This window comes from Verticillium dahliae, genomic scaffold, assembly GCF_000150675.1.
Source record: "Verticillium dahliae VdLs.17 supercont1.20 genomic scaffold, whole genome shotgun sequence".
Classification (NCBI taxonomy): Eukaryota; Fungi; Ascomycota; class Sordariomycetes; order Glomerellales; family Plectosphaerellaceae; genus Verticillium; species Verticillium dahliae.
The window spans coordinates 250462-268288 of NW_009276967.1; the positions used below are offsets into that span (position 1 = coordinate 250462).

At 57.9% G+C, this 17827-nt stretch overlaps 8 protein-coding genes across 8 annotated transcripts; 5 read left to right on the forward strand and 3 right to left on the reverse strand.

Annotated features, from left to right (window-relative positions):
- Positions 1-208: 208 nt before the first annotated feature.
- VDAG_08381 (galactose-proton symporter) lies at positions 209-2251 on the forward strand (the record flags this gene model as incomplete). The annotated part of the gene is made up of 6 exons (XM_009660106.1): positions 209-311; positions 405-1234; positions 1342-1578; positions 1712-1783; positions 1837-1986; positions 2048-2251. 6 exons carry the CDS (start codon positions 209-211, stop codon positions 2249-2251), a joined length of 1596 nt encoding a protein of 531 aa, XP_009658401.1.
- Positions 2252-2571: 320 nt separating this feature from the next.
- On the reverse strand, positions 2572-3924 carry VDAG_08382 (phosphoserine aminotransferase; the record flags this gene model as incomplete). Its single annotated transcript, XM_009660107.1, has 2 exons — positions 2572-2944; positions 2996-3924. The coding sequence occupies 2 exons, from the start codon at positions 3922-3924 to the stop codon at positions 2572-2574; spliced, it is 1302 nt and encodes a 433-aa protein (XP_009658402.1).
- A 709-nt stretch (positions 3925-4633) lies between these two features.
- VDAG_08383 (short chain dehydrogenase/reductase family protein) lies at positions 4634-5831 on the forward strand (the record flags this gene model as incomplete). Its single annotated transcript, XM_009660108.1, has 2 exons — positions 4634-4700; positions 4768-5831. 2 exons carry the CDS (start codon positions 4634-4636, stop codon positions 5829-5831), a joined length of 1131 nt encoding a protein of 376 aa, XP_009658403.1.
- Positions 5832-6000: 169 nt separating this feature from the next.
- VDAG_08384 (uncharacterized protein) lies at positions 6001-6867 on the reverse strand (the record flags this gene model as incomplete). Its single annotated transcript, XM_009660109.1, has 1 exon — positions 6001-6867. The coding sequence occupies one exon, from the start codon at positions 6865-6867 to the stop codon at positions 6001-6003; it is 867 nt and encodes a 288-aa protein (XP_009658404.1).
- Positions 6868-10306: 3439 nt separating this feature from the next.
- Positions 10307-11637, forward strand: VDAG_08385 (uncharacterized protein; the record flags this gene model as incomplete). The annotated part of the gene is made up of 3 exons (XM_009660110.1): positions 10307-10523; positions 10613-11335; positions 11405-11637. The coding sequence occupies 3 exons, from the start codon at positions 10307-10309 to the stop codon at positions 11635-11637; spliced, it is 1173 nt and encodes a 390-aa protein (XP_009658405.1).
- A 376-nt stretch (positions 11638-12013) lies between these two features.
- VDAG_08386 (transport protein sec22) lies at positions 12014-12789 on the reverse strand (the record flags this gene model as incomplete). The annotated part of the gene is made up of 3 exons (XM_009660111.1): positions 12014-12482; positions 12554-12698; positions 12750-12789. The coding sequence occupies 3 exons, from the start codon at positions 12787-12789 to the stop codon at positions 12014-12016; spliced, it is 654 nt and encodes a 217-aa protein (XP_009658406.1).
- Positions 12790-13747: 958 nt separating this feature from the next.
- Positions 13748-16534, forward strand: VDAG_08387 (lactose permease; the record flags this gene model as incomplete). The annotated part of the gene is made up of 4 exons (XM_009660112.1): positions 13748-14122; positions 14192-14850; positions 15549-15622; positions 16059-16534. The coding sequence occupies 4 exons, from the start codon at positions 13748-13750 to the stop codon at positions 16532-16534; spliced, it is 1584 nt and encodes a 527-aa protein (XP_009658407.1).
- A 355-nt stretch (positions 16535-16889) lies between these two features.
- VDAG_08388 (uncharacterized protein) lies at positions 16890-17587 on the forward strand (the record flags this gene model as incomplete). Its single annotated transcript, XM_009660113.1, has 3 exons — positions 16890-17045; positions 17096-17270; positions 17322-17587. The coding sequence occupies 3 exons, from the start codon at positions 16890-16892 to the stop codon at positions 17585-17587; spliced, it is 597 nt and encodes a 198-aa protein (XP_009658408.1).
- Between the last annotated feature and the right edge of the window lie 240 nt (positions 17588-17827).

Here is a 17827-nt window from a genome sequence, read left to right on the forward strand (position 1 = left end):
ACTGCTCTGGCGGTGACTTGCTTCTGATGCTCCTCGTGAGAGTACATATTGCTGCTGTTACCCTCCATCTCCTCTTCCCTGGGATTGACGTTGCTGTCTGCTTTTTTGTCCAGTAATTGCTAGAAGGCCATCTTCTAGAGGGCTCACCCAGGAAACACCAAGCTCAAGTGGCAAACACACATCTCTTGACGCCTTATCATTCACCGTCATGGGCATCTCCAAGTTCCTCCGCGCTATTGTGCGCAATGAGGCGATGCGCACTGATCCTCATGAGATCTACGGCTGGAGAGTCTTTGCTCTGGCATGTGCTTGTGAGTGGCAGCCCCCCGTTTCTTGCTCATTGCTCTCCTTCCATGACGGCACGCCTCCTGAGCCACGCAGTCTGCATCACTAACACCCTTCAGCCTGCTTCGGCGGCATGCTCTTCGGCTGGGATATTGGCGCCATAGGCGGCGTCCTCGCCATGGAAGAGACGCAGAAGCGCTTTGGCTACTTTGACAGCTCCAAGGCCCACAAGACGAACCAGGACCAGAACATTGTGTCGACGCTGCAGGCCGGGTGCTTCGCCGCCTGCTTCGTGACGCCCTGGCTGGCCGACCGCTACGGCCGGCGCCTGTGCCTCATCGTCGTCGGCATCATCACGACCGTCGGCGTCATCTTCCAGGCCGCCTCGGCCGCCCAGGGAACCCTGGCGCTCATGTTCGTGGGCCGCTTCGTGGCCGGCGTCGGCGTCGGCGCCGCCTCCATGCTGACGCCGCTCTACGTCTCCGAGTGCGCGCCGCGCGCCATCCGCGGCGGCCTCACGGCCTTCTACCAGCTCTTCATCGTCACGGGCACCATGATGGCCGTCTGGGTCAACTACGGCAGCCTCATGCACGTCACGGGCACCGCCGTCTACGCCGTGCCCCTCGCCATGCAGGCCCTGCCCGCCGTCATCCTCAGCGCCGGCATGCTCTTCTGCCCCGAGAGCCCGCGCTGGTGCGCCAAGCAGGACCACTGGGAGCGGGCCACGGCCATCCTGGCCAGGCTCAGGGCCCTGCCGGCCGACCACGAGTACGTCCAGGCCGAGATCAACGACATGTCGAACCAGCTCGAGACGGAGCGCCGCCTCGTCGGCGATGCTACGACGAGGGCCCTCCTCCGCGAGATGTGGCTCGTTCCCAGCAACCGCAAGAGAGCGCTGCTGTCTGTTTTTCTCATGATTTCCCAACAGATGAGCGGGCCGAACGCAGTCGTACGTGCCTTTTTCTCTGGCAAGATTCGTCTCCTCTGGTGCTCCATGTCTATGCATCGTGCTTTTGGTTGGGGTTTGTGTAGGGGTCCGGGCTAACTCGACACCAGAACTACTACGCTCCGCAAATCTTCAAGAACCTCGGCATGAGTGGCACTGAGTCGTCTCTCTTTGCCACAGGTATCTATGGCGTCGTCAAGGTCGTTGGCTGCGCGTGTTTCCTCATCTTCGTTGCCGACTCCCTGGGCCGGCGGAGGAGTCTGATCTGGACGGGCATCGGACAGGGTATCGCCATGTATATTGTGGGCATTTACGGCCGAGTGGAGCCCCCTGTTGAGGGCGAGCCGGTGAGTTGAGTCTTTCGTTGATACTGTGCTGGGTGTTAAGTGTTGGATGTGGGTTTCGAAGATCGACCAGCGTCAAGTGACCTCTTGTCCAAAGCCTACCCGGAACATGCCTTCAACCAACTGACAATAACAGATCTCGCCCTTCGGCTACGTCGCCATCACCTGCATCTTCATCTGGGTCGTCTTCTTCCAGTTTGGCTGGGGCGTGAGCACTCCGACTATTCGCAGACTCTCGTGCATCACTGACAAAAGGCATAGCCGTGCTGTTGGATCCTGGTCTCCGAGATCCCAACCGCTCGTCTCCGTGCTCTGAACGTCGCCCTCGCGGCGGCGACGCAGTGGCTCTTCAACTTTATCATTGCGCGTACCGTGCTGACGATGCAGCTCACCATGGGCTACAAGGGCTATGTAAGCGGCTTTCTGCAATTCGTTTCCCCGTCACGTCACGAGCCAAGACTGACATCTCCAGGGTATGTTCTTCATGTTTGGATCCTTTAGCTTCGTCATGGCCGTCATCGTCTACTTCCTCATTCCCGAGACCAAGGGTCTGAGTCTGGAGCAGATGGATGAGCTCTTTGGTGTCAACGACATGGTCAAGACCATGGACGACGAGCCTGAGGTGGCAGCTGGGACAACCATTCAGGATGCAGCTGAGCGGCCTCGTGAGAAGTGATTATTCGGTTTGGATGCCTGTGACGAGCACGAGCCTGTGACGAGCACGAGAATTACGAAAGAGTTTGATACTGCATCTTCTCTGATTCGCCCCAAGAAGTCGCTTTTTGTCTTGCAAAATTGACATGATATGCGCGCTGCTTTGGTATCCTATCCACCCTGCTGCGAACACCTAATGTTGAACAAGTGTTCCCATGATCGCACATAACACATATTGAATGCCCATCACGCGCCCACGTTATCTTGCTCGCTCTTATCCCTACATTGATCATGTGCCAAACTGAAAACTTTCCATTTTTGCCCCTTGCCCTCATTTTAAACTCACTTTGCCTCGGCAAACTTCTTGACAAAAGCAGCCAGCTTCTCCGCACCTTCCAGGGGAATCGAGTTGTAGTTGCTCGCGCGGATGCCTCCGACGCTGCGGTGCCCCTTGAGTCCGGTGAGGCCCTCAGCCGTCGACTCCTTGAGGAAAGCCTTCTCCGCGGCATCAATGTCGCCGCCCCGCGCCACGCGGAAGCAGATGTTCATGCGCGAACGGACCGAGGCGTCGGGCACAATCTTGTAGACGTCAGGATACGCCTCAAGCGCACCGTAGATGAGTGCCGCCTTCTTCTCAGCGATCGCCTGCTGGCCATCGACCTTGTCAGGGAACGTAGCGAGGAGCTTCTTCAGGACTTGGCCGGCGATGTAAACGCTGAGTGTGTTAGTAGTGGGTCAAAACAGAAACAAGGTTCAGGGACCATACTCGAAAATGCTGAGTGTGTTGTAGAGGCTGTTGTTCTTGGCAATGATCTCATAAGAGAGAATAATAGGACCGATCGGCAGGCCGAGCTTGCGCAGCAGAGTGGCGTCGGGCTGAGGGGTTGTGGGCGGCAGCAGAGACTTCTTGATGGCGCAAACGGTGACGCCAGTGCAACCAAGGTTCTTCTGGGCGCCGAAGAAGATGGCAGAGAAATTCTTCACGGGAATCCGCCTCGACAGGATGTTGGAGCTCATGTCGGCAATCACAATGGGGCCATCGCCGTCAGCCGTAGGGGCCAGCGAGGCAGGGAACTGGGGGAACTCGACACCGTCGACCGTCTCATTGTCACAGTAGTAGACCATGGCGGCATCCTTGGAGAGCTTCCAGTCTTTCTCGTCAGGGATCTTGCCGAACTTGCCATCGTTGATCTTGCGGGCGTCGGCCACAACGTTGACATTGTCAGGCCCCAAAAGCCGGACGGCCTCACCGTGGGCCTTCTGGCTCCAACCACCTGTGATAATGTAGTCGAGCTTCAGCTTCTCCTCGACACGCTTGCGAAGCTCGGCCACGAGCTTCTCGTGGACCGCGGCGTCCTTGTCGTCGGCAACACCCCACTCCTTCAGCAGCGCTTGCTTCTGGCGGGTGACCCAGACACCAACGAGGTTGTAGATGGTGGCAGAGAACTCGCCAGAGCCGCCACCCTGCATAAAGAGGATCTCATACTCGTCGGTGGGGATATCGAGGTACGTGGCCAGGTCGGCCTTGGCCTCGTTGATGATGTTGGTAGCGAGCTCGCTGCGGTGAGAGTGCTCGGCAATGCCGAGGCCGGTACCCTTGTAATCGATGAGGGCCTGGGCAGCCGTCTCGAGAACATCGGTGGGAAGGAGAGCCGGGCCGGCACCGAAGTATGTGATTTCCTCGCGAGTCGGCATGGCTGTGGGCTGGCTGGTGGATTTTGGGGTGATGGTGTTGGAGATGCTGGGGAGTATCACACGCGGTGTTTTCGAGGGTAGAAATCAATCAGCTTGTTAGGATACTGCAGCCTCACAAGCCAGGTTAGAAGAGGAAATAAACAAGTTATGATGTTCTGGGGTTGGCCAATGACTCACGAAGAAAAGGGTAGGATGATGACTCTTGGAGAGGATGAGGTGACAAAAGAGACAGGATCCGTCGCTGTCATGAACCCCGCCAAAAAAGACGAAACTCGGAGCGCGGCGTAATCGGAGCAAAAATGACACACCCAGGGAAGGACCCACCGAGGGGTCGAAGACCCCCCTCCAACGCGCTTGCTGGGCGGGGCTTCCCCAGATCTAGGTGTGGAAGGGGCGTGGGGTGGCTCCTGCTTCACGCGCGCCGGTGGAGCATCGCGCGTGAAAGGGTGTCAGGGGTGGGGGAGGCAGGCGCGGCGGGAGGTGAGGGGTCGACTCATTTGCTCTTTCCAAGCTTCTTCAGCCACTTCTCTAACGAGATACAAGATACTTCTTACCTTTGCGCTTGACACACCTCACATCCATCCTCTGCGAGCTGCGAGCTGCAAGCTGTGAGCTGTGAGCTGTGAGCTGTGAGCTGTGAGCTGTGAGTCGACCGCTGCCAAAGCCATTGTCGGTCATCGACGACGGCCCTCGCCTCCACCTCGTGCCCATGTCGGAGCGCAAAGGATCCGACTCGGCGTCGCGGCCATCCCAATCCCTCCCTGTACCCTCCTTTCGTGAGTGACCTGTTTCTGCATCGTCAAGGCGCCATCAGCTTCTGACACACTGTTCACACTCTCGCAGCCACCCATAACTCCCCACGCACATGGGTCCTCACAACCGCCCTCTCTCCGCTTGTCATCCGCCTCATACGCTTGCTGCTTGCTCATGGCGACTACGTTGTTGCCTGTCTGCCGCCCTACGAGATTGAGCACGACGACCGAAGCGCAGACTTTCGTGAGCTCATCGCCGAGTGCAAGTCGGATCGCCGCGACCGCGAGGGCTGGAAGGACCGCATACGCGGTATCCGCTGCGATGGCCGCGTTGCCGGCCAGTGTACTGCCGCCCTAGCAGAGGCTGTCCATGTTTTTGGTCGCATCGATATTCTCCTCTGTTGCAAGTCTGAGGCCGTTGTCGGCACTGTCGAGGAGATCTCGGCCCAACCCGTAACGCGAAACCTCGTCCGCGATCAGTTCGAGACCATCTTCTTCTCCCAGGTCAATTTCATCAAGGCCGCACTGCCCCTGTTCCGCGATCAGCACACAGGTCATATTCTCATCCTGACATCGATCGGCGGCCATATCGGGACCCCAGGCATGCCCATATACACATCAGCAATATGGGCACTCGAGGGCTACTGTGACTCCCTGGCCTACGAGATTGCGCCCTTCAATATCAAGGTCACCATCGTGCAGCCTAACAAGGAGATCCAGTCCCTGACAAACCGCATCATCTTCGTGCCACAGCTGCACAACGACGACCCCGAGGCGCCTGCGCCGCGCATTCGTGACATGCTCGCCAACGTTCTCAACGCAGATCCCGACACGGCCGTCGAGCCCTCCGCGACAGAGGTCCAGTCACGCTACCCTCGTCTGTCTGCCGCCGCCACCGACCGCCTCGTCATGGAGACAGTGCACGCCCTGACAGCTATTGGTGGGCACGAGAACCCGCCTGCTCGACATATCGTTGGCTTTGAGGGCGCCATTGCCGTCAAGGAGAAGCTGCGAACGGTCACGGAGGAGCTGGAGGAGTTTGTAGACACGAGTATATCGGTGGATATCTTCGAGAGTGCATTAAAGGCTGAGGCCAGGGAAGGGAAGGTACCAGCCTCATCGCCGGCGGCGCCTGGGTCAACAAGTTCTGCATAGACATGTATATGGTGTTGGATCGGGTGCTGTGAATTTGGATATCTAAAAGCTGAGCATCGGCGCATAGGCTTTGTTCTCTAACAGTGTAGGCTCGTTACGGTGGTCCTGCCGATGCTGCGAGCCGAGACCGCCCTGTGGATGCTCTCTCTCTCTCTCTCTCTCTCTCTCTCTATCTTCCTGGACTCAATGGCCTGTTGAAGCCGCCCTGTCGGTTCATGTACTGCCTGTACTCGCTCTTCTTCTCCTTGCGTACACCTCCAACGTTGTTCCCCGCAATCTTCTTGTTCTTTGTCGTGCCGAATCCGCCGAAGCCCATCATGGCCGCCATCGCATCGTCCCCCTCAACCTCGAGATCATCCTCTTCCTGTTCGCCCTCCTCGCGCTCGTCCCCGTCTTCATCGATGCGTGCGTCCCCCTCAGGCTGCTCGCTGCTGCGCACGCTGTCCGGTCGCGGCGAGTCTCGCGCCCCGCCCACCTTGAAGGACATGGTCTGTTGCGGCTCCTTCCCGCCTCGGTCACCCAGCTTGCCGCGCGTCGGCAGCGTCTCGGCATGTCGTCCCTCAGCTTGTCTCGGCGGCGGCGGACTCGCGGACCCGCGGCGCGGCGACGCCGAGCGACGACGGTCCTTGTCGCGGTGATCTATCGTTGCGTCAGTACACGAAACTCCCAGGAAACGTCTCAGGAAATTCCTACCGCGCTCATCGCCGTCCCGCCGCCTGGGCGGTGCCCTCTCGTCATCGTCTCTCCGTCTCGGCCGCTCCTCGTGCTCGCGCCTCCGGTCCCCTTCGCGCCCGTGGCCCCTGCCAGACCGCCCACCGTCGCGCTCCCGGTCGTTGCGCGGCCTGTCGCGCCTGTCGCGAGACCGCGAGCGGTAGCGTCTGTTGCGGTCGTCCCTGTCGTCCCGGCGGTGGTTGTCGCGGCGGTCGCGGTCGCTTCTGTCGGCGTCGCGGTCTCTGGGCGGGCGGTCGCTGTCGCGGGGGGGCCCGCGGGGGGGGCGCCGGTCGGAAGGGCCGTCGCGGTCTCGTCTTCTGTCCATCTTGGGCGATTTATGGAGGGAGAGCTGCACGGGTTGGTCGATGTAAACAATGGTGATGGCAAACGAGTCGGAGGATGGAGAGGGAAAATGTCAGTCGAGGTTTACAGGTGCACCTTACTTGGTATTGAGGTTAGCTTAGTGGCCCGCCGTAGAAGAAGTTTCCATCTTGGACACCTGAGAAAGATGGCGGTGCCCTGGCAAGCCTGGATGTGTGGCTGTGTTGGTGGCTGGAAATTCTGTCACCGCTGGAGCACTGACGGAAAACATCAGCAACGAGGCAATGCATGCCCTGGAGAGATGGGCCGTGTGCTTGACAAAAAGATCAGCCTCTACTCGCTACTCAAATCTAGGTCTGCTGTGGCGTCCAGTACAGATGAGGCGATGGGAGCTAGGGAAGATCATGGTGTGTACCTCAACGCGGTGGTGGGCACAAGACACACGGGTGAGGCAGGTGAATATGTGGGAGCAGTCAGCCAGGCCGTCTGCGGACAGTCAATACCTGGCAAAATCACTTGTCTGCTTAATAAAAGCCTGTTGGTACCCTAGGACTCAAATGTTGCGATATTCCATAGACATGATGCATCGTCTCTTCTAGTGCTTGCCAAGAAGAGGCCCCTCCCGACGCAACGCGAGGACAACCCACGGCAACGGCATGATCAACGCCTAGTTACACCTTGCTCTCCACGTTGGTTATTTTGATCATCTTCCTCTTCACAGCCATGGCAAGCCACAGCAGCAATGAAAAAGTTTCGCGTCGCCCAGAGGCAGTGTTATACTGGGGACACTGTGGAGAGCTACATTTGCAAGCAAAGAGGAAGCTCTCCTGAGAGCAAAAATAAAATTAGTCATTGTTCCTTCCGTAGAAGGATTTCAGAGACTAATCTGAAAAGAACAGATACTACACTTGATCTGTAGAGGCTGAATTAGCAAAGATCCCAGGTGTTGAGGTTGAAAGTTTGCATACCTAAGCCAAAAGGCAAAGAGAGCTAAAGAAGAAAGAGAGAAAACAGGTAAAGGGAGGATGGGAGGCTTTGTTTTATACTCTGACAGCTCCAGCGGGGATCCACTTTAGGCAGGTCAGGACCCACTGGGGGCTCGAGTGAATGGATACGGCGAGGCCAATCACTGATCGGGAGTTGTTCAACAAGTCGCCTTGCCCAAATGGACACTTGGGTGGCTTACGAAGGCAACAGCCGCCAGTTTTCGGCCGAGTTCAACAGCTCGGCCATGAGTGGCATCTCGGAGATTTGGACCCACGAATGCTCCAGGACAGCGTTCGGATCTTCCTCGGGTAGCTGTGCTTCGAACGAAGCTTGTGGGATGCCAGCAGCTCTAGGAATACTTGTACAGTTGTTCGAGAACTGGGATGGGATGGTTGTGACGGTCAAACAAGACGAGCCCATGACTCCATCAACCACCTTGCAGTTGTAATTGACAAGGGGCCAAGAAATATCAAAAGACTCCCTGTTTTCCCCCGCCTCATGGTCACTGTTCAAGAGCTTGATGTACGAGGTTGTTGGCAGCACGATGATCAAACATCAAAGCCGAATGAACGTTAGGAGCTCGAGTCAGCTCCCTGACTGGAGTTCCACGCACATATGTTGATACTACATAGACTTCTGCCATGATGCATGATGTTGTTTCCGGACCCAGCATCTCCCGAGTTGTTGCTGTATACGGGGGTGAACACCAACTCAGAAGCAGCAGCAAGCAGCTCTATGGACGCCTGAAGGTTGATTGAAATGGACCCTGCGAGCCAGACTGTAAACAGAGCATCCCGAGCTATATGCAGTGGCCACGGCTCTGATTTGGAAGCACTTGAACCTTATCGGGACCATTGAAGGGAATAACTGCACCTCAAGCAGCTGTAAACACATTCACCTGTAGGAGTGGGGGAGGCATCAAGTCAGGGAACGACCTAAACATGCTTCTCAGCCCTAAGACAGCCACGGCCAAAACGCCTGTTGAAACAAGCAGTACGTTATGAGTATCTTTAAACAGGCGCAACTCGATTATTGTGAGGTCCAGGTCGTTGGGCTGTCACACCAAGTGGTTATTCACGGCGAGTCACTACAGTAGCCACACTGAGCACCGAGAGCATAATTGACAATCATAGCATGTGGCAATGCCGGTCAGATACAAGCTGCCACGTATAGGGCGGCATGTACTACCAGACCATGTTCCAAGATTACGATGAGGTGAGAAGCCTCTGGTTGGGGACTCTCCTGGCGAAGATCGGGTTGAACAGGGCCCAGCATGGATGTCGATCTGTTTCGCGTGTCGCAGCATCGACTGGGCCACCCCCATCAGCCCCGGAGGCGCTGGGCTTCCCGGCCACGGAGGGGGGGGGGGAAGGGACGGCGCGCGGCGGCTGATGGCTCCAGGCCTCTGAGCCCCCAAGCCACCCTGAGGGTAAGGCGCCCCCACCAAATACGTAGACATGTACGCAGCCCACGTCTCCAGCCCCAGGTGTTTTCCTCCCTCGTTCCGCCAGCGTGGCTCCCTTGTGAAACATATCGGCAAGTGCTGTGCATTACGCCTGACGATCTGGCATCTAAGAATACAGTAGCAATGAACTGTCAGCGGTCAGTCAGGTGCTCCCCAGGTGTGGGAATGCACGACACGAAGTTCGGGATTCTCCTTCCTCGCCTGAGCACCTCACCTAGGTACCAACTTAGGGTACCTACCTTGGGCAGGTATTCAGGCTAGTAAGCTTTGGTAGTGCCTGAGCCAAAACGGTCAAACTGGGAGGGAGCCCATTGAACGAAGAACGAAGAAGGCAGGATGACCCACGGGCCATCACGACACTGGCATTGAGGGAAGAGCACCTAAGGTGAGGTCAGCACTGCCTTCGACGCTAAATAGGGAGCAGCCCTGTTGCTGTTGCAGTGGAGACCTACCTACTTGTAGTCGGGCCCTTGGATCCTGGTGCCTGTGAGGTACCGGCCCGCTTGCAATACGTGGCCAGGTACAACCGAGCTCCAAGATAGCGACGCGGCACGCCGAGGCGGCTTCGGGGTGCCTTGGGCAAGGCGTGGCACGGAGTACAGGCCACAGAACAGAGCACGAGCACAGGTCCCTCCCCATCAGCATCAGCCATCAAAGTCCCCTCCCAAGACACGAACAAGCTGCCAACACGGGCTGCGGATTACGGATTGCGGATTGCAGATTGCAGATTTGCCAGGGTCCCGTCCCGCCATTGGCTTCACGGCGGCTTCGTCGGCCAGCTATCCACCTCAATCCTCATCGTTCTTTTCCTTCTCTGTCATACTCGCTGGGGGAGACAATCCCCCCCCCCCTTCCCTCATTCACAACACACCGCAAGAGGAGAGACAGAGCAGAGAGCAGAGAGGCCCGGCCAGGTCAGCCCCCAGCCCAGACCAGCCAACGCGACACCTCCACCTCGGCCTCCACCCACTCATTCTCTGCCCCCCAAACCATGAGCAACGACACGGTCGGCTCCCTTCTGGCTGACATCGCGAACTCCATCATCGACAGCCTACGTGTGCTGCAATGCGCCGACAAGTCCCAATGGGGCCCCGATGAGCACGAGCAGCGTCGCCGCCTCGAGCACGCGCTCGATGAGGCCAAGAAGGACTACCAGGAGCTATCCGTGCTTGTCAATGGCCAGCGCTATTATCAGTATGATCGCAAGCGTGAGTGTCCCCCCACCATGTGATTGTCAACCTTGCTATCACTACCACCATTGCCTCTTGCCCTCCCGGGCCTGACTGACCTCGAAAAGCCGATTCTTTGAATGAGCTGCGCACCCTCAAGACCAATTTCCAATTTCACACCACAAATTTCCGCGACTGGGCTCGGCAAGGCGGCCCCATTAATCCCATATGGGCTCGCGACACTCTTGACCTCCGCCGCCAACTTCATCGCGCCCAATGTCGCGCCGCTCGTCGCATCTTCGCTACGAAGCAGGAAGCTTCCTCGAGCCGCTGTCTCGGTGCGTTTCTCGTCTACCGCAAGCAGCGTGCATGGACCCTGCGTGACCGCAAAAAGGCTGCCGAAGCATCCAAGGCCGCCGCCGGCGCGGTGACGCCCGGTCAAGAACCACAACAACCCTCCACGCCTCGCACGCCGACCCAACCGCACAGACATCGTCGCCAGGGCTCGACACTCGTCCCTAATGATGACCGCATCGCCGATTCGGCTGCTGACGACAGCTTTGAGGACCACCGCCGACACCTCGAGGAGCTGGCCGTCTGCAACGCTGTTGGCAGTTTTGAGCGCTTTGGCGATCGCGATATTGCCTTTGTGTGCGACTTTTGTGATGGCCATATTGTTTGGGAGGATCTAGAGGGAATGCCATCGCTGCGCACCGTGGACGAGGAGCTTGTAGCGGCTGCCGCCGTAGAAACACCAGACGTGGCTGATGCGCCGCCAGGCCCGAGGATAGCGCGGCCCTTCCCCCAAGAGACGCCACCGGGCATAGTGCACTGGCAGGCGACGGGGTTCAGTGTGTCGACGCACACGGAAAAGACCGTCGTCTTCGCGCCGCTGGCGATTGCTAACCATGTCGCCCCAGCGCAGGGTGACTGGGTTGCGCAACTACGATGTCCGGCGTGTGATGAGCCGCCAGCCGACTACACACCACCCGAAGGCGAGGAAGAGGACGAAGGCGGCGGGTGGCATGCCGACGCTGACTTGGTGCTGGACGATCTTGGGGCGCTGGAGGAGCATCTGGCATGGCAGCACACGGCTTTGGGTCTGCCAAGCGTCTCGGTGCCGTCAGCGCCCGCAAGTTGTGTGTTAATGTGACACGTTTACACGGAAGGCCTGGGACTGGCAGTCCCCGAGGCCATGACGGGGCATGAGTTTGGGTATGCACGGCACATTGTGTCCTTGACGCTGGGAGCGATCCAAATGTCTTTCTTTCTCACCTTCACGGCGTTTACAGGATGGAACCTCTTGGTTGGCAAGGGGGGGTTAGGCAATGGTTTATGTAGTTCAAATGTCGCGTGGCCCCGACAGGGGCACGTCTTGTTTTTTTCGGTCTCTGGCCGATATGTCGTCTGCACAGCTCTCTTCTCATGGCGGCCCTTTGCCCCAAAAAACGTGATATGCACCCGCTCCACGACTGGTTCCCTCCGCGTTCCAAAAACCAAATTACTGAATATCGACGGGGGTGCGAAAATCAGAAGAAGCGCCACCAGAGGAAGAAGATGATGAACAGGCCCAGGCCGCCAATGGGCCCGTACTGCTTGAGCAGCAGCTCCCAGTTGATGCGCACGGCGGCGCGCTTGTACTTTTTGCTGTCGTCGCGCAGGCGCGACGACAGCTCGCCCATGCGCTCGAGCGAGTCGCCGCGGTACAGCAGGTCCTCAATGTTCTTGGTCATGACCTTTGTGACGTCGCGCAGCTCGTCGTTGAGCTTGTCGAGGTTGTTGGCGGCGCGGGCGTCCGAGTAGGTGGCCTTTGTGCGGGTGATGAACGTGTCAAACTCCATAAAGGCGTAGGGCCGCAGCGTCGGCGACTGCAGCTGCGCCGGCGGGTACGTCTTTTGAAACTCGGTCGCCAGGTCCGAGAGGTAGGTGAAGGTCAGGTTGCGCGGGTACTGCCTGTCTGTGATTGTGAGGAAGATGATGTCGTTCTCGATGAGGTAGCTGCGGTCGGGATTAGTCGTTGATTACCACAAACGGGGGGAGCGGAGCTGCTGAGGAGGGGGAGGCCGCACTTGAGGGTTGCTTGGCCGAGCTCGAGGCTGGCGCGGGGTTCGGATTTGCGGGTGACCTTGCGGAGCACGGCGCGGATCTGGTTCTTGATCTCGACCACGTCGCCTTCTTGGTGTTCGTCGTCGACCGAGGCGCACAGCATGAGGCCTGCGGAGCAATGTTAGATCAGTCTGGCTGGAGTGACGTTTTCGGGCGTACCGTCGAGCCTCGCTATTTGTGTTGACCGAATAGACTTCATTTTGGCTGTGTTGGTGGTTGTGGTGCGTGGGAATGGGGTGTAGCTGCGGGCGGCGATGCCTGATGTATTCGAGGCTGTCCGGCGACAGATCGACGTGTCCTCTTGGGAAGGTTGGTGAGGAAGAGCTCGTGATCGGTGGTGTGGCGAGCAAGACGAGCGCTTTAAAAAGGTACCAATACAGGCAGATGCACCAGAACAGGACAGAAGGGGATATATGTCAAAGGGGTATCAATGCTGGACGTAGAGGTGGTCCTTCTACCAGGGTCCAGGCCAGGTCTTTGATCACCGAAAGGAGGTTCGACGATGATGGCACGCGCTCGGCGAGCAGCCAATCAGGTCGTCGACAGGGGTCAAGCTTCTAGGCGTTAGCTCGTGGCTGGTAATGCGATGGAGATGTGGCTCTGTGGCTAAGCATCATGACACTGAGCGACGAACGACACATGCGTTTTGCCTTTGACATGCCGAATGCAGCATCACAGAGCTGCCATTATGAAGTCCTGCCGTCCAAGCGGAGGCTCCGAAAAGAAACAGCTGCTTTTGCTGTATGCTGCATATAGATGACAGGTGATTCGGTGACTTGCTGAGTGCTTGCCAGGTCATCGCTCCCCTTTTGTCATGTGCCTTCCAAGTTACAACCCAGAGCCTCATGAGACAATAGCCACTGGTCCCTATATTCATCCGACCAATCTGACGCATTGACACTTCTGAGTCTGCAAAACTTGTTATCCTATGCGTACCGAAGCATCGACCTTCCATCAATGAAACAATAGAGCAAAACCACCCCTCAACAATGGCAAACAAGAAGGATGCCGTTATGGCTGATGCTCCACCAGCCAGCTCGCAGCCTTCTGGCTTATCTCCTTTACCATCCGAATTGCAAGTTCTGCCACATGGGTCTTCGCCAGGTATTCTATCAGACCGCAGTCCAGAGCCGTCACTAAGGATCTCTTCACCCGAAATGAAACAATCCAACTCCGCCTGCGAGCTCTCACCAACCAGAGACACCTCCCCAGTCGACCAGTCATTAACGAACAGAAACCTCCCAACAAAGGAGGAAACGGCACTTCTTGAAACCCAGCTCGAAGAGTCTCTTGCCAACGCCCACGAGCACAAGTCTCCTACGCAAATTCCAACTCTATCGCCCGAGCAAACAGGCGAAATGGCCCCCCTCCGCAGATCTGGCCGCCAGCCGAGAGCCACGCAAAAAGCATCACCAACCACAACAACCACCAAGGTCATCATCAAGAAGCCAAAAACCACACGACGCAAGAACTGGTCCGCCGAAGACCTTCTCACGAATGCAAAGTCGCCATTGGTGAACGGAGACATCAGGGTACGTTAGGCTTCTTGGAGCGAAGAGTCACCTACCCCAGGCCAAGACTCAGACAATTGACCCACGCAGGCTATGCTCAGCGCCCCTGCCGCCTGGGAGATCCTCACGGCAGACGAGCGCGCCGAGATCATCATGCTGCTGCCGGCGGGAACGCCCATGCTAGACGCTGGCACGCCCGAGGCCCGCCCCGACATGGCGAGCCTTGCCTCTGACGACTCGTTCCGCCATGACTGCGCCCGGTATGCCGAAAACCTGGGCGATGGCAAGCACGATCCCCAGTGGCTGGAGGAGGCGTGGTCTGCACACGACGAGCGCGCTGCGGGGGAGTTTGAGGAGTATCTCGAGCATCACTTTGAGGAGGAGTGGGGCGTGAAGCTGCCCGATGAGATGAAGAAAAGTCTCAGTGTTCGACGGGAGGATGGACGTGCGAGCCGCGAGTTGAGTGCGCCGGCGAATGGAAAGAGCGAAGCCAACGGCACTGTCGAGGTGACGGGGGACCCGAGAAATGGCACTGAAGAGGAGTTCGTTGCGGAGGATGGGCCTCCAGAGCCAAAGTCGCCTGGAATGGAAACGTCTGTTGAGAAGGAGACGAATGAGATGGAGAGAATTGTCAAGGACGACGCCACGACGGGCGAGGAAGCTACCAAAGACGAGCAAGCCACCATGGACGAGCAAGCCGCCAAGGACGAGGAATCTACGCTGGAGCATGACACTGTTGAGACCAAGGGGTCGGTTCCCCAAGTGGCTGAGGCTTGACAGAGGAAGATATTTGGCTTCATCCATGCTGGCCTCGGTCCATATTCAAGAAGTGCATGGAACCCCAAGACGGCCGGTTTGAAGCATTCACCCACGAGTTCCTGCTGGACTCAATAGTAGCCAAGTCTAGAAAGCAGGCGCCTTGCCAGCACCTGAAGAAGCGTCATCACCAGCTGCGTCTACCCCCAACTCGCCCGACATCCATGCCGCGTACTTCATCCCGCATCCCGAGGGGAATCTTTTGCTCGACACGCTACTCGCGCCGAATGTAGCCATCGAATGGAACATACGCTGCCAGTCTTGGATCTAGGTTTCTCGGCCCGGAACGCCATCCGCTCCTCCAGTCGGCGCTTCAATGCCGAGACACTTGCCATAGCTCCAGGCTCCTACGTAGCACTCTCGACAGCATACCAGCAATCCCTGCTCTGGAGGTTAGCCCCCAGCGGCGGGGTCGTGGGGGTGATCCGCTGTGCCGTTGAGCCAGGCCATCGAAAGCCGTCGGGAAGATCATGCCGGGAGGCGGACCCCATCGCAATGAGCCCAGATCATGCCACTCGCTGATGCACTGCATCCTCCATGCCAAGTCAATACCTCCTAGCTCCAGCCGAGCTCACAAGTAACGTGATTGGTCGTTTCAACCCCAGGCTAGATGCTAATGCTTGTCTCGCAGGCGAATCTGGGCAGCACGCGAGCACCCGGTCTTAACCCCTCTCGGCATCACGAGCTTCACTCGCGGCCAGCCTCGTGCGGGATTCTGTAGATCAATGGGGTGATGCTGCGCCACTGTCCTTGGCAGCGCTTGCCTTGGCCTCAAACAGACGCTATGAGGGCTTCCCCGTGGGGCAATGCGGGCGTCCAGCGCTGTTGAGCAGCATGGCGGGCAACGCCGGTTGTTTGTCAAGCAATTTCCATAGATCGACAATGGAGAGATCGAATGTTGAGACAACGCGCACACTATTTTGAAATCTATGTAATCCCCACCGGAGTATGTCACGATCATCCCCGAGGCATTCTCAATTCCATCATGAGCTACGCGAGCAACTTGCGGCTCAGAACAGCTGTCGGTCGCCGCGGCAGCAGCTGCTGATGAACGGCCTCAACACGGTCTTTTCGTTCTGCGGCGGCATCGTCGGCTCCTTCTTCGTCGACAGGGTGGGCCGGCGGCCGCTGCTGCTGTGAGGCGTGTTCCTGACGGGCCTCATCTACGTGCCCATCAACGTGCTCGCGGGCCTCGCCGACGGCAACATTGAGCGGGCGTCCGGGTACGCCTTCATCGGCATGATGTTCCTCTACGGCATCGTGTCGTCGTTTTGCTGGACGCCGCTGCAGGCGCTGTACCCGGCCGAGGTGCTGAGCACGGACATTCGGGGCAAGGGGCTGGCGGCCAACAACCTGATCGCCGGGCTGTTCGGCTTCATCAACCTCTATGCCATCCCGACGGGTCTCGAGAACATTGGCTGGCGGATGTACACGATTCTGCTGTCGCTGCACGTGGTACACTGGCTGCTCATGTGGTTCGTGTCCGTGGAGACGATGGGCCGGTCTCTGGAGGAGCTTGAGGAGATCTTCCACGATCCGAAGCCAATCAAGAGGAGCAAGCAGTTCAACAAGGTTGTCGTCGGGTCGGGCGTGGGTGTCAAGGTGACGGACGCCTGATTTGCTGTAGGAGTAGGGGTCGACAGTAGATGCCAAGAACTATGCAGCACTGTTTCACAAGATGACCGATGAATTGAAAGAAAGACGATGATGGTTGTGATGAAGATGAAGATGCAGTGGAAGGTCCGTTGATGTACGGCTTAAGTGGAGAATCGGCTGTGGCGGTGCGCAAAAAGATTCGAGTGGCTCACTCACTATGACTACATACCTTACCTAGGTACCTACCTAGGTACCTCACTGTCAACTCGAACAAGATCACCAAACCGTAGCTCCATGAGAATCAACTTCTGACTTGAGCATCTTGCAAAAATACTCTTTTCGAAATAAATATCACACACATCCCAGCCAAACGGTCATGCCGTCAGCACAGTCGCACAGCCGCTCACACAGCCTGCTGCTGCTGCAGAAGCTCCTCAACCTTCGCGATGGCGCGAGTCCCCTGACCCTCGTACTCGACAACCTCGAGCAGAGCGCAACCCCTGTCATCCGAGAGCTCATCACAAGAGCCAAGGTCAGTCATCCCGGATGTCTCATTACGGCGTCTCGTTCTAACACGGACAGATGGGCAAGAGCAAGGTCATCTTCCTGTCCTTCGCAACCCTCAAGAAACCCCGTGACATGGACGTCTTGGTCAAGGGCCGCGGCAAGGCCCTCACAGCTCTGAGGACAGAGATCCTCTCCCACTACCCCAAACCCGACGAACAGGCCGACAAAGCGAAGCGCAAACCCTCCCAACGTGAGTCCTCCCGTCCCTCCCCACGAACCTTAACCCGCTGACGAGTAACAGGCACCCTCGTGCTGCTCGACTCGCTCAACGACCTAGCAACCGCCCACCCGCACGACCTCCCCGGCTTCCTCTCCTCCCTCCTCGCCCCCGCCACCTCCCTCGCGGCCGTCTACCACACCGACGTGCCCCTCCGCCTCCCCGCCGCCGTCTCCGAGTACGAGCCCCACCCGCTGACGACCCTCGCCCACCTCGCCACAGCCCTGCTGCGCCTGTCGCCCCTGCCGCAGGAGACGGCCCGCCAGCGAGCCCGCGACCGCGCCCTGTAGGAGCCCGAGTTTGGCCTCGCCGCGCGTCGTGAGGGCGTGCTCCGCGCTCTTGCAAAGAGAGGGAGGGAGCTCGGGTAGTGCGGTAAAAAAAAAGAAGAAGTAGATGCGGTCGTACCAGGACAAACCCACGTAGCAGCGGGGCAGAGGTAAAAAGGGGTGAGGTACAGAGGACTATCCCGATAGATGTGACGACAGCGTAAGAGAATAGTACAGAATGAGAGAGAGATGTGGTAGATTCGA